This window comes from Pteropus alecto, unplaced genomic scaffold (genome assembly GCF_000325575.1).
Source record: "Pteropus alecto unplaced genomic scaffold, ASM32557v1 scaffold21, whole genome shotgun sequence".
Taxonomy (NCBI): Eukaryota; Metazoa; Chordata; class Mammalia; order Chiroptera; family Pteropodidae; genus Pteropus; species Pteropus alecto.
In genome coordinates this window covers 16,863,282-16,877,881 of record NW_006436282.1, presented here as the reverse complement: position 1 = coordinate 16,877,881, position 14,600 = coordinate 16,863,282, and the positions used below count along the sequence as shown (strand labels likewise).

Genomic DNA, 14,600 nt, shown 5'->3' with positions numbered 1-14,600 from the left:
TTCTGGCTTTCAGAGCATGCCTTGACTTAAGGAGCTAACATGAACCTATGTCATTTTTTTTTTCAAGACTTCTAAATTAGTTAACAATAGCTAACCAAAACCTCCATCTTTATCATTTCCATTAGTCCTATTCCACTGTAATGCAACAGCTACTGTATAACCTAATGCCTCACCTTCCACCCACACTTCACCCAAATCCACTACAGTAACTGATGCATCTACATGCCAGGAATTATCACTACCCCACTTAACACCAGCTATGGGGTCTTTATTGTCATCTGTCCAATGAATTATCTAGTCATGGAATCCCATCCTGAAGGTTTGCTTTCTAAGTATGTTCCTGGTACCCATCCTAACCTGGGTTTAGCCCCAACCCAAAAGCAAAGCCTAAGACAAATGTTTACATACAGGTAATTTGAGAAGTGATCCTAGGCAAACTGTTCACACAGACCCAGAGAAAATCCCCAAGACTGAAGAAAAGAAACAGGCCACTGCAGTCTGGCAGTTAACAGTTTATTAAGGGAAACTTACACGTGAGGCACATCTCGGGCAGCTGCAAAGTGGATATCGTCTGTGCTGCTTGGCAGACACCAAAGAATTATATAGAACAGGGCAGGTTGGACGGGGGTACTGGTACGTGATCAGTCCTAGATGCGAGAAAATGCCTTATGTGCTTGCCTGGGTTAGGACAAAAGCCTCTTCTAGGAACCAGCATAACGTGAGACACAGGAGAAGTACTGGTTTATGTCAGAAGGAAAATATCAATTTTGAACAGACAGTCTATGAGAGGGCTTAGGAGAAGCAATCTCTTTTGGCTCAGGCCCAGCTTGTGGGTCCAGGAGCAGTCACATCATGGAACAGGCTCTCTTCCACAGAACCAAAGAGAGGGATCAGGGAGTAGAAAAAGAGGAAGCTAAATAAGGCTCTATTATAGAGTTGGCCACTATTATGGGTGACTAGTGCTCAATTCCACAAGATTTTCTGAGGAAGCTTATGAAAGGCACCTCAGAATTGTCTTCCCAGCAGACAGAAAAGGGAGTATTTATCTATGGGCTTCCACCTCCCATTAGTCAAGGGTGGTCTCAAAGTCATTAACTCCCCCATATCTTTTATACACGTATGATGCAGAGGGGTTCTGGGGATACCCCAAACCATGGGGTCAGAGGATCTCTGAAGAAGAAAATCATGACGGTCCCAAGACAAATGTCATCAAATGGCTTCCACGGGAAGCTGTCAGAAGGCTCCTTGGAGGTGTTTCACAGCAGTAAGAGGAGTAAGAGATGGGTTCAAAAAGATCTGAAGTGGCACACAAGGGGTGTCAATACAGTTATATAGAGCTCATAGTTAACAAAACAACTTAAAAATCAGTAGATACTGCTACAAAATGATTAGATAATTTTGAAATAGTTTTGGTTAAAAACAAAAATCAATATTACAAAGTTTAAAAAATAAAAAATTAAGGATTTAACGTACTATTTTGAATGAACCAGTGGCCCTTAAATATTTGTTCAAAAATGTCGATAACTTCTGTAATTTTTTTAAATAGCTTGAAAAAATTAAATTATGATAGACTGAAATTTACTGTACTTTCAAGTTTTGACTAATATGAAAATAACCTCATTTGTTAGGAGAGAAAAAAGTATGTACAAAGTAGTAAATCATGAATTTTGTCAAAATATAAGGCTTTTTCACTTATTTAAGTAAATTAAGGAAACATCCAAAAAGACATTTTTACACACTAAAAGTAAATAATTTGTGAGAAAATAAACTATATTATTATATTTAAATAAACACAGAAAAGATATATTTAGATGATGGTTTTAATTTCCCAAATAGTCTTCATGAAGGTTTTGAACTTGATGGCAACGGTGCTTTTCCTTTATGCTTAGCAGCCTTTTCCATTTTTATCTGTAAATTTAAAATATTGATATAATTCATAAAATATCCTAAAGGAAAAAGGTAGCACATACTTCATTTGAATTCATGTTTTATTCATCACAGCCATTTCACAATTACTTAGCAGTTATTAAACTGTTAAATACTAAAGCCAAAATCTGATAAAGGGACTAATTACATTTTTAAAATGTGGTTTGATTTCAACTTTACATAAGCATTTTAATAAAAATAACATAATGAATATTACTTTGGAAAAAATGAATAAATTAAGTTTAATTACCACTAAAATTTTTTTAAGCTGAAATACCTAACCCTTACATCCAGCCTAAGCACATTCCCTATAGGGTTACAGAATACACCTAATCCGGCTGGATTATCTCTGGAACATGGACTGCTTTAAGGATAATTCTGGTTTCTACATTTCCATGGATGCCTACCTTCCTGAAGGTTGTCCTTCTCCATTGTAACTGAAGCAAAGAAGTAGCTTGCATAAATAACCTAAATAGCATCAATCTGATATTTTAGAAACATATAAAGCCCTTCTATGGGAAAAAAGATCCCAGAGAACATAAAACCCACCTGTCTCATACTACCACTCACACACATACCAATTCCCAGAGACGGCACCACCGACTTACCCTTGCAAGAGAAGGGCAGAGAAAACATGGGGCATGGCAGGGGGAGGCAGGGCCTCTTATCTTCTAAGGTGACAGGAATAACATCAAGAAACCAGAAGGGACGTGGTAAAAGCACTCTCCCTGATCTCATCAAATTGCAAATAACATCCCAATCATAAAATCAGATGAATCTTACCTGTCTCTTCCCCATTTTTCCCTCTCTCTGTTCTTTGAGACTGTTGGGAACCTTATTCAGAAATCATACACTTTTTTTTTGCTCTCCCATTCATATCACTCTTGCACACTGTATCAGTCAACAGGTCACCTGAAGGACCCCCAAGGAACACCTTATTCTAAGCCAAATATTATAGGCTTTGGAGTCAGATAAAAGTATTTGAATCCTACCTCTATCATTTATTATTTGAAGCAAGTTCTTTAACTAACAGTTTTCTCATTTGTAAAAAAGGTCACAGTAATAGGTACTTCTCAGGGTTCTTCTAAAGATGTAAATAAGATCATATATATAAAGATCAGGGTATTTAATAAGCACTCAACAAATGCTAGCCCCCTTTCCCCTCCCATTGAGGGCCAAGTGTTAGATTTATAGTAACATCAAAAAAAGCAAAGATACTAAATAAACAAAAGTCAGGAAAGTGTTTGCTCACTTGAAATACAGGTATACCTCGTTTTACTGTGCTTCTGTTTATTGCACTTTACAGATCCTGCATTTTTCACAATTTGAAGGCAAGACCCTCCACCAGCAAAAAGATTACTCACTTTATTCTATTATTCACTTTATTGAGGTGGTCTGGAATCAAGCGCAATGTCTCCCAGGTATGTCTGAACATACCATTGCTTTGTAAAGCGGCTCTGAACCCAGCAGATTCAGTTTCTTAATGAGCTCTTTTTCCTCAATGGTGTATGTCTCGTTTTTTTTGGAGTAAAAGAAGAGTAGTAACAATGGTGTATGGTACATGTCAGCTCAGAAGAAGTTGTGTAGGTTTGAACTTCTTAGTGTTTGTACTGCATTAATCATACAGGGAGAGTTTATAAGCTATATCTCATAAATCCATAAATCACACAAACCAGAGAGTTATCAACTACATCTCATAAATCCATAAATTCTAGGTCTATTTATAATAAGCAGTCTGTGTAGGCCAGGTACATCCTCTAAAACATTCACAGATAAGAACTCCCATTATCTTCCCACAAGCAAATACCACTGGCATGTTTTCAAGGCAGTCATCAGCATCCGGGCTTCTGAAGGAGGGAAGAAAGGCACCCTAGAACCCTGTCCCTCATAAGCCTGTGAGGAAAAACTAAAATTCAGCCGTGACTGTTTGTGTTTCAAGAACAGACTGATATGATTAAAAGTCTCCCCTTGATGCTGCTGCAAAAATAGCCTTTTCTTTTCTTTTCTCACTCGAAGCATTTCATCTCCCTCCCTGAGATCCTACCACCACTTTCCCTTAGACCAAAGCTTTCCAAAAACTTTCTGCATTATCCAATAAGGTAAGCACTAGCCACATGTGGCTACAGAGCCCTTGAAATGTGACTGAGGAAATGAATTTTAAATTTTAATTTATTTAAATTTAGACTTATAGAGCCACATACAATGAATGGCTATAGCACAGATATAGAACATTTTAATCACTGCAGTAAGTTCTGTTTTCTAGCTCTGCCTCATACCATATGAGGACTCTTCCCTCCACTTCAAAATTCTTAGTCAAGAAAACCAAGCTAATCTCTCTATCCCCTGCTCACTTCCTCTGCTCTTGGATAGTGAATTTATTTAATGGTCTCCTTTTTCCACACCTTCAATTACTGAACAAGCTCTTAAGAGTTATATAGGATACAACAAAAAGTGTGTGGCATTTATTACCTAGTTGGAGAGATAAGAAATGCCTACAAAGCAACTATAAAATAATCCTAAGGAAAGCACTTTGGGAAATGTGCCATATGGCTGGATACCATCCCCCAGACCTCATTAAGCCAAACATCCTTTCATCTGGTGATAAACAGAAACAAAGCTCTCAAATACAAACACTGCCACGAAACACATCAAATGTGTAAGTAGATGACATGTAGGAACAAGAATATCAATTATATCTATTTATTTTTTCAATTTTCCATAAATAGCTATTGAAAAAGTATTATGTACAAGAAGGCACTGTACTTAGTTCCCCTAAAAAAATACAAAGAAGAGTAAAATACTACACTTATCCCTAAGGAGTTTACAGTGTGGTGGAGAAATGATGAAAATTATCATTACTGATATCTGAGAACACATCAATACTGTAGCTGATAAGCCCTGGAAATTGTTAAAATACATTGTTTAGTGTTCTGTTTCTTAAAGGCAATCGGGTAATTTTAACGAGTCTAGCTAAATGTAGAAGTCACTAAGAAAAACTACTATATATTATGAATTCAAGATTCATACAATTTACAAATCTGCTGATGATTGATGGTTGTTATTGGCAATTTTACTTATATATTTAGTCAATCTTAATGACCTCCATAAATTAACCTGCGGGTTATATTTCATATTATTCATCAGTCCTGTTTATCTCCAAATTGTTTTAAATAGGCCTCAGGGCCTAAAACCTGCTATAAGTAAAGACTTTATGAACTTTTTTAAATGACAATCCACATCAGTGTATAATCGTTCTATAGCATCTTTGTTACAAGTAAATGCTTAATGTAAGCAGATTTCTCCACAGACTTACCCTTTCCTGGTATCGTCTTTCAAAGAAAGCCATATCGTCCTCGTCAGGTTTCTTGAAGGAAGAAACTTGACTACTTGTACCTACTAATAAGAAAACAAATTCTAAGTGATATATTTCTATAATTATAAAATCTGAAATTAAAAAAAAATAACTTTCCTTCTACCTGGTGATAATTTTTTATTTTCAAACCAGAAATGGTCTAAATGAAGAATTGATCCTACTACCTAATTCTTTTTTAGAATACAGAGCATCATAAGACAAAAGTAATTTTCATCAGCAGACATTCTCCAAGTATTCAGCTGGTTCATATGAAATAACACCATATAGCGATTTCATATAAGAGCACACTTAGCTTTGTTCAACTACATTTTACATTTTATAACTAAATTAGCAAGTCACATAACACTGTAACAATGAACAGAAGTAATTGTAGAGGCGCTATGGTCTGAATGTTTGTGTTCCCCCCCCAAAAAATTCATATGTGATGATGTTAGGAGGTGGGGCCTTTGGGTGGTGCTTAGGTCCTAAGGGTGGAGCCCTCATGAATGGGATTAGTGTTCTTATAAAAGAGATCCCCTAGAGCTCCGTAGTCCCTCGATGTGCACAGAGCTTCCACCATGTAAGGACACAACAAGCGGGCACCAGCTATGAATCAGGAAGACCTTCACCAGAACACAAGCACGCTGGCACCTCGATCTCAGATTTCTCCACCTCCAGCACTGTAAGAAATAAATTTCTGTTGTCTATAAGCCAAAATACCAGCCTATGGTATTGTGTCCTAGCCACCCAAATGGACTAAGACAGTTTGTGAAGGCAACCGTGATTATACTACCTGCTTTGAAGTTTTCAAAACAAATCATTTTAACCATTTTCCATGGTATTCGCTTGTTAAAACTATAATCAAGCATTAGTTTTTGTGCTGAAAGAAATTTTAAATTGCTTCAAAAGGAAAATCTGGGGGTTTTTTTGTTGTTGGTACACCAAGAGCCTAGTTTCATGGAAAAGTTCACCCTTGTTTCAGGTAAATGCCTTGGTTGGGTCCCTTCATATCCAAAATAGAGTATCAACCTGAACACCTGTTCTAGTTTTTAAAGCACATGAATTCACTCTCAACCAGCAACACAAAAATCACATAACTCCAAACAATTATCACAGAGTATAACCACACTCTAACAAAAGCCTAGCTGAGAAAAATTGATTAGAATATGGGCTATCTATTCATTTGTCTGAAAACTCTGGGTCTTTCCCTGGATCATGTTGGACTGTCTGAGCTAAGCCTCGTGTAGAATCACCTTCACTGAGTTGCATTTTAATGGTATGTTACCATTTATCTGGTAAAATGCTATATTACCACTTTTATCAAAGAGACTATTAGAAATGAGCAACCATACACTGCATTTGCTAAAAAAAAAAAAAAGTTTCTAAGGACCTTAGGCCACTGCATCACTGAGGGTCACTATACAGACGTCTTTAAAATCCAGCGTTGGTGTAACTTCCTTTAGCACTGAGGAACTCATGTTTCCTCCTTTCTAATGAGAACACATATTTAACTGATTCACACCTTCCTTTGTGCCTTGGCTGCCACTACATTCAGTCAAAACTGAAGCTTAATGCAGCAATTACATCGACCTTGAAAGTTGACGCGATTGTGTCCTTTTTCTTGGTTTTGGTCTTCTATCTCTATTTTATCATTACTTCATTGTGTGTTATTTTGTAAGCAGCAGACTTAAAATCTCTTGTGGAGAAAGTCAGGGTGCATGAAAAGGTTGTATGAAAACTAATAAATCAAAGAAAATTCTCATTTTAAAATATTTTTAAACGTGAAATACCTAGTAAATCATGCAAATTCCTTCTTCAATGTTTTTGTTCTTGCTTTCAGTAAAGGAAATAGAACACCAGTGCTTAGAAAATGAATCCTATTCATTTTTAATATATAATTTATAATGATAAAACCTTGCTAACCTATAATCATCACTGGATTACATCCTGGTTGGGAGACCCCGAAGGATCAAGGCAATTAGTCCACTAAAGGGCTCCCTTATTCAGACATCGAAGCAATAATGTATACCAGAATAAGGTTTTAAAACTTCAAATTACTGTATTACCAGTTTCCTCATAGTTCTCAGGTTTAGCAATTTTTTCCCAATAAAAAATAAGGTTTCTTGCTTTTTCTCAGCTCCTGGCCAATACAAAAATAAAATGATAATCAAATGGTGATAATAATGGAGAAAAAGAGAGAGGTCTAGAAAATTAATCTATATTCTTATTTTCTACATCCAAAATATTTCTCAATCTAATTTCATTACCATCTGTTAGTGTTTCTGGAGAAGATGATGCTTGAAATGCTTTTAGAAACGGGTGGTCCGTGGCTGTAACTGGAGAGTCTAAAAATTCAGCTGAAGGTGCACCTGATAACAAAATACATGAAGAATGAAAATTAAATCTCCATTCTTTAAGATACAAAGTTATTTCAAATGTGAAATAAATTAGAACCTCAGCAGAATCATTAGAAAAATCCTTCCTGTAAAAAGGAAAGTTTCATTTCGTTTTTATCTGCCATATAAAGTAAAGGCAAAAGGGTAAAAATATTTTTGTATTTCTCAGAAACCTTTTTCACAGAAAAAAATATTATGCACAAATGTTAATTTCAGCAAAGAAGTACAGAACCTTAACATAGTTACAAAACACTATCAAAATCAAGACATTTGTGATAAAGAACCTCTAGTTGAAGAGGGAAGAATAAGTATATTTTTACTCTATTCCTCACTGAGAAACCATCTGAAAACAAAGTTTAAGAAATAAAGAAAACTTTAATGAAATGAGGAACATCTGCAACCCTAAACCACAACCTACAAAGACCAACTGCTAAATACAATGACTTTTGGACCAAAAGGAAGGAAGCAGCAGAGAAAATTTAAAAGTGCTGTATCTTCTTCACAAACCACACCTCCCCCACATCCTATCTCCATCCCGTGGGTAGAAGAAAATAAACTTTTAGTCCTATTCGGTTTCAAAAGCTAGTCCTTTCTTATAAATGTAAACAACATAGGGCAATTGCTCAGTCCTTCAGATTCCCGCCCCTCCCCTTCCCCAGCTCCTCTCTCCTGTGGTTTGTGGGACTATGAGATGGGGGCTCAGGTCTGCTCAGGTCCGCTCAGGTCCAAGTGCTGTCCTCTGGTTGCTGCGTGCACTCCAGATGTCAAATGCTCAAGGCTGGCCTAAGTTGTAATTTAGTCTTTCAGTTTGGTAGGGCCTGGTAGCTTCACACTTGCTCTCGACAGAAGTACCCTCGAGGCCTGCTGTTTCCTGCCGTTTCCTCCGCTGAATCCCCCCAGAGCATAGGGGACCCACCCCTAGCTCTGCTCTGGTGTCACTGTTGCCTCTTGCTATGACAGATGCCACTGCAGGCCCACTGCCTCACAGTTCATTAAGAGTTGGAAATTATGGGCTCCTGGAAATGTCAGGAAGCAGTCTTCTCTGTCCAGGGTTCCGCATGGCTAACAGAGCAGACATCCCTCTACCCCAGGCTCCCCTATATCTAAAATTTAGACAAAATATCTTATGTTTCCTCTCCTCACTTTACCATGCTTCACCCCACCGTCCCACAGGGGCCAGAAGGGGCAAGTTTTCTTCCTTTACATTATAAAGATGCTTAAGTGATAAAATACTAGAAGTCACAAAAAAGGCAAAGATGCCAGCTACTACCACTATTACTCATCACTGCTCTGAAAAAGTACCAAACATTTTGATTAGTCAAGAGTAAGAAAAATCACATATTGGTAAAGAAACGGTAAAAATATCATTATTTGCAAAATCAACTAAATATTTATTTAAAACTTTAAGTATAGTAATAATGACTGGTAACAAAAGCAACATAAAACATTTTCTATTTTATATACAAACAATAATCAGCTAGAAAATATAAAGGAAGAGAAAAAACCCAGGTATGTAAGCTATTTTAAAAAGATAAAATATTCATACGTAAAATTAAGAAAAGTTGTGTGGGACTTTTATGAAGATAACTTCAGAATTCCACTTAGCTAGACAGAAGACAAATGAAGACTCAACATTTTAAAATATCAATTCTTCCTATATTAATCTGTACTTTACAATGCTTTTATAATAATAGAATGTGTTTCAAAAAATGATGCCAAAGTTCTGAAAAAATTAAAAGCTAAGAATTGGTCAGGAAAATTCTGAAGTAATACAATGAAGTTATAAATATTAATTTATTATAGAGCTGTAATAATGAAAACAATATGGCAGCTGCACAGAAAATAACAACATTGAGGCGAACTAACAAGCAGAGAACAATTTCTAGGTTGAACCAAAGGAACCCTACCACTTACTAGCTAAATCACACAGAACAAAATGTTTCACTTCTCTGTGCAGAGGTTCCTCATCTGTGAAACAGGATTAATAGCAGCATCTAACTCAAGAGTGGTTGTGAGGATTAAATGAGGTAACAGATATAAAGAGGTTGGAACAACTCTTGGCAGTACAAAGCTGAAATCATCATCGGCAACATCGTTATCATTCATTTTTTGCCACTGGTAATTGAGTTTTCTGCAACTGTTGCATGTGCCTAATAGAATCATGCATCCATGAAAACTGAAAAAGGATTTATTTATAGAGTTTAACAAGCTAGAGAAAATGCACAAATATATCAAGGCAATCTTGGGGAAAAAAAAAACACATACCAAATATGAAAACACACTATGAAGAATAACAATTAAAAATATGTAATGTTGGCACAGGATAGACAAATAGGCCAATGGAACAAAACAGAGGGTATGACAGAATATGATAAAGTTTCAAATTATTTGGGAAAGATAACTTGCCATCAATTTGAACAAAAACTGAAGTCATACACATCTCACACTTTCACAAAAAAATAAATTCCAGATGCATTAAAAACTAAACATAAAAACAAAAAATAATTAAAGTAAAATGAAGAACATATTTATAAAATTAGGGCAGGGAAGGCCTGCCTCCAAAATTTAAAAACTATAGGAAAAAAAAAAGACTAAAAGAAAATGCCAGATTGGAAGATAGTATCTGCAAAAGAAGTAACTAAGGATTAGTATACAGAATCTATAAGACTTTCTAAAAATCAATGAAAAAAGATAAAAACAAAAATGAGCAAAGTATATGAACAGGCAACTCACAGAAAGTAAAATGGCCAATAAATATGGGAAAACGCTCATCTCACTTATAACCAGGAAAATCAAACTGAAACAATGATAACGTTTTCACACATCAGACTAGCAAAAACTTAAGTTTAAGAATATCAGTGATTAGCATAAATGGGAGGAAATGGTAAGCTAAAACATCACTAGAGGAACTGTAAATAAGCAGGTTTGGAGGACAGTTTGACAGAATGGATTGAAGTTTCACATGTCACACTTCTCTGTACTCTATATCTACCTCAAGAGTCAAATTCACATGGTATATAAGGAAGCAAGGTCAAGGATTTTTCTGGAAGGATTGTTTGTAAAGGCAAAAAAAAAAATGGAAACAATCTAAATGAGATAAACGAAATGGTTTAGATAAACTGATATATCTATTGTGTGGAATACTAAGCAGCAGTTAAAAAGAATTAAGTAGACTTGTGTGTCCTGACATAATAGGCCTTCAAAATTTTTTCTGAGTTAAAAAAAAAGTAAACTATAAAAATGAATGTTAAAAAGGAAAATTCATATCAATTGATGACAGCGAATACCCTGTGGGCAAGAATCTGGGGTAAACACAAATGTTCAAGGTGGCCTTCATTTCTATTGTTTGAATCTTTTATAACAAGAAAATATTCATTTATAGTCATATAATTTTTGTAATAAAAAAATTAAAATATATGCTTGTAAAAAAAAATCCACACACACAAAAGCATTTAAAGAAGATAGAAGCCATATTCTTCTTCTCAATCCCACTTAACTCAGAAGGCTCCAGTTCTCTGCAGTGGTTTGAGATATATCCAATTAAATTCTCCCCACACTTCTTAAAAGTTCTATGTATACAAGCAGATATGTGTATCTATATACGTATGCAGACATACATGCGAGCACGATTATAGATGTGATTACATGTGTGATTACATGCACATGCGTATTCACAAATGAACAGAAGCCCACGTCTCCAAAATGAAATGGTCAAAACGGCAAAAATTGCATACAATAGGGTAATAGGTAAACTATATATCAAATAAAAGAAATAGTATTTGGCTATTACAAACAACAGGGCTGGGGTTTGGGCACAAGTATTGGGATAGGAGTGATCTTTTTTATGTTTTCTAAATTTTCTTTAATGACTATTGTATAGTAGCAATAAAAACTTTTCAAAAAGATCATCAAATGAGAGAATTTTTCTGGAAAAAAAAAAACATGAAGAATACAAAGTGCTAAACAAAGAGAAGGCTTCACTATTATTAGCACACATATAAACAACATGACAAGCCCACATTTCTGTGTCATCACTTACCAACTCCGCTGTCATCTAACCGCATGTAGCCTTCTGCCAGTGAGCTGAAGCCAGTTAATCCTCCCATTGCTGCATAAGGAACGTCCCGTCCTACTGGTTTTCCCTGAGCCAATCTTTCTTGCTTAGTTTCCACTACTGTGTCATGGGCATATGCAGGCTGACCACAAGTACAAGTGAAGCAGCTATGGAATCCTGAACATTTGGAACCTAAACCAAGATGTAAAGAGAGTTAAATGTTTTTAAACATAGGTACTAAGCTGTCTACCCTAAAAATGCTCAGCTTGGCCAAAATCACTTGACTCCAGATCCCTCATATGCTACCCTCTGGCTCCTGTAACTCCTACCTCCAGCCCTGAACTCCCTTCCAGCCATTGCTCTTACTTCTAAAAGACACAAGAGTGGGAAGGGCAGTTCTGGCAGAAAAAAAATACATTGGAAAAACCAACTAGGACTGAAAGAGAATGGGCTAAACACTGAGAAGCCAGGAAATGCAGAGCCTTTCCTCAAATACTGAGTTAAAAGCAGATGTGGCAGGATATGCCAGAGACCAGGTCCAGGTGAAGAGATAATGTGGAAACCTCCCTATGGACCAATTTCCCATAAAAGCCATACTGAAAAGCCAACCCATAGACATAGAAAAGCTGCAAAAGAATACTGTTTAACAATAAAAAAGAAATAACTACTGATACATGCTACTACATGGATGAATCATAAAAACCTTATGCTAAGTGAAAGAAGCCAGTTACAAAACACCACATATTCTATCAGTCCATGTATATGAAATGTCTAGAATAGGCAAATTGATAGAGACAAAGTAGATTATTGGTTGCCTAGGGCAAGGGGGAATAAGGAATGACTGCTAATGGATATGGAGTTTCTTTTGGGGGTGACAAAAATGTTCTAAAATTTACTGTGGTGATGGTTGCACAACCTTCCATTTATTTGTGTATTTTCCAGTTTTTTGGAAAATTAAATTGTAGCCCTGAAATGGGCAAGTTGAATGCTATATAAATGATATCTTAATAAAATTGTGTGTGTGTATGTGTGTGTGTGTGTGTGTGTGTGTAGCCATACTAAAGTGGAGGTCAGAATACATCATTAACAAAATCTTTACACACTCACACTTCTGACAAAATGTGTATGGGAACCAACGCACATGAGTTTTAGCCAACTACTTTCGTATTTAGCCAATGAAACACATTTATTCCTGCAACTGTCACTAAAAATTGCTTTATATTTCATCATAATATTTCAATTCAATGTACTACAAAAACAACTGAAATACTATCTTCTGAAGAAAAATACTGGACTAATATCCTACCCACTTCAAAGGGTTTTTGAAAGGATGATCTAGTATAAGGGCGTATGCAGGCTACAACTGGGTATAGGTATTGAGGTAAAGGTGCTATTGCATCTAAAGTGTTAAAATTATCATGCTACATTTTGCTTTTCCCGTCAGCCTATGTTTTAGGTGATAACATAATAATCTACAAATTACAAATTTTTATTGACTTATAAATTCCTTTCATAAATCTATAAATAGAATTTAGTTGATAAAACTCCCTCTATTCAAAAATTTGAAGCCGATCACATCTAGTGATTCTTTAAAATCTATTACCATTAATTGATTTATTTGAATTAGATGAGATTAGGGTTTATGATTGCAAAGCAAACTAGTAACTCAGGGTTTTTCCCACAAAAATAGAATTGTAGAGTAGCTATCCATCAAATTTTTCTTAGTTGTTTCATATTGACTCTATAACTGAATAAAACTGGCACAAAACACATTAAATATTCATTAAAGAAATAAAGACATTCTGTCAGTGTATTTATAATAATGTAACTCACAGGCGTTGCACGTAAAGCCAGGTGAAGCACTGTGCTGATCGGCAAAGTGCTTGCACCTGCAGCGAATGGGCTGTGCCCCATTCAAAGGGACATAACGGTAAGCCCTGCACTGGCAGCCGGGCACTTGGCAAGGCAGACTAATGGGGCGCTGCTGTGGAAGCGTTTCAAAGTCGGTTTTATGTTGTTTATATCTAAAAAAAAAAAAAGAAAAAGAAATAAAAACACGATGCAGGTATTGCCAAAAATTGCCATTTCTATTCTATTAAGTGCAAAATGATTGTTTGTTTCGTTGTTCTTGTTAGTAAGGTGAAAATAAACTTCCCTACCTGCAGTATATCTGTCAGCTTTGTTGCTTTGGTCAGAGAAAATCTTCACTTTTAGATTTTTATTTTTAGTTATTTACAGTTATTTACATATTGAAGAATTTTCACAATAATATACAAAGAAATAGCATATAATTCCCTTAAAATACTTACCACTACAGATTCCTTAAAATGGAAACAACATAAGAGTGTGAAAAAAGTTCTTTATATTCTTTTTATCAAAGTGTATTACTTAAATTTATTTTTACAGGTGTGTGCTATTTAAATTGAAATAAGTTCAATAAACATATATTAATGTATTTTACTATAATTTGCTTTTTAAAATAGGCCACTCGATTCCTTTTCATAAAGTGATACTCAATAAAATATTAAATTAGTCTCAATATTAATCTAGGTAATAGAAGTTAAAATAACAATGAGACATCATTTTTCACTTAGCAAAGAGAGTCAGTTTTTTTAAACTATATATAATTCACAATTATGCCAAGAGTGTCAGAAAAGAACCAATGCCATTTAATGTTTTAAGTTAGGTAGACTCACCCTTTAACCCAGACAGTTCACATTTGAAAATATACACTAAGAAAATAATTCCATGTATAGAAACAGCTTTGTGCATAAAAATATCATTAGCAAATGTACTTACAATAGCCAAAAAAATTACACACACACACACACACACACACACACACACACACACCATATAAATAAGAGAGAAT

At 35.4% G+C, this 14,600-nt stretch overlaps 1 protein-coding gene across 1 annotated transcript in view; it reads right to left on the bottom strand.

Moving 5' to 3' along the window:
• Nucleotides 1-506: 506 nt before the first annotated feature.
• The window catches only part of FAM221A (family with sequence similarity 221 member A), a 21,220-nt gene continuing 7,126 nt past the window's right edge, over nucleotides 507-14,600 (bottom strand). The window contains exons 3-7 of the mRNA XM_025046812.1: nucleotides 13,562-13,752; nucleotides 11,714-11,920; nucleotides 7,546-7,647; nucleotides 5,240-5,319; nucleotides 507-1,908 (exon numbers count right to left, since the gene is read on the bottom strand). Of these exons, the coding sequence (XP_024902580.1) occupies nucleotides 1,840-1,908; nucleotides 5,240-5,319; nucleotides 7,546-7,647; nucleotides 11,714-11,920; nucleotides 13,562-13,752 (649 nt within the window). The 3' untranslated portion in view covers nucleotides 507-1,839. The remainder of the gene's footprint in view (nucleotides 1,909-5,239; nucleotides 5,320-7,545; nucleotides 7,648-11,713; nucleotides 11,921-13,561; nucleotides 13,753-14,600) is intronic.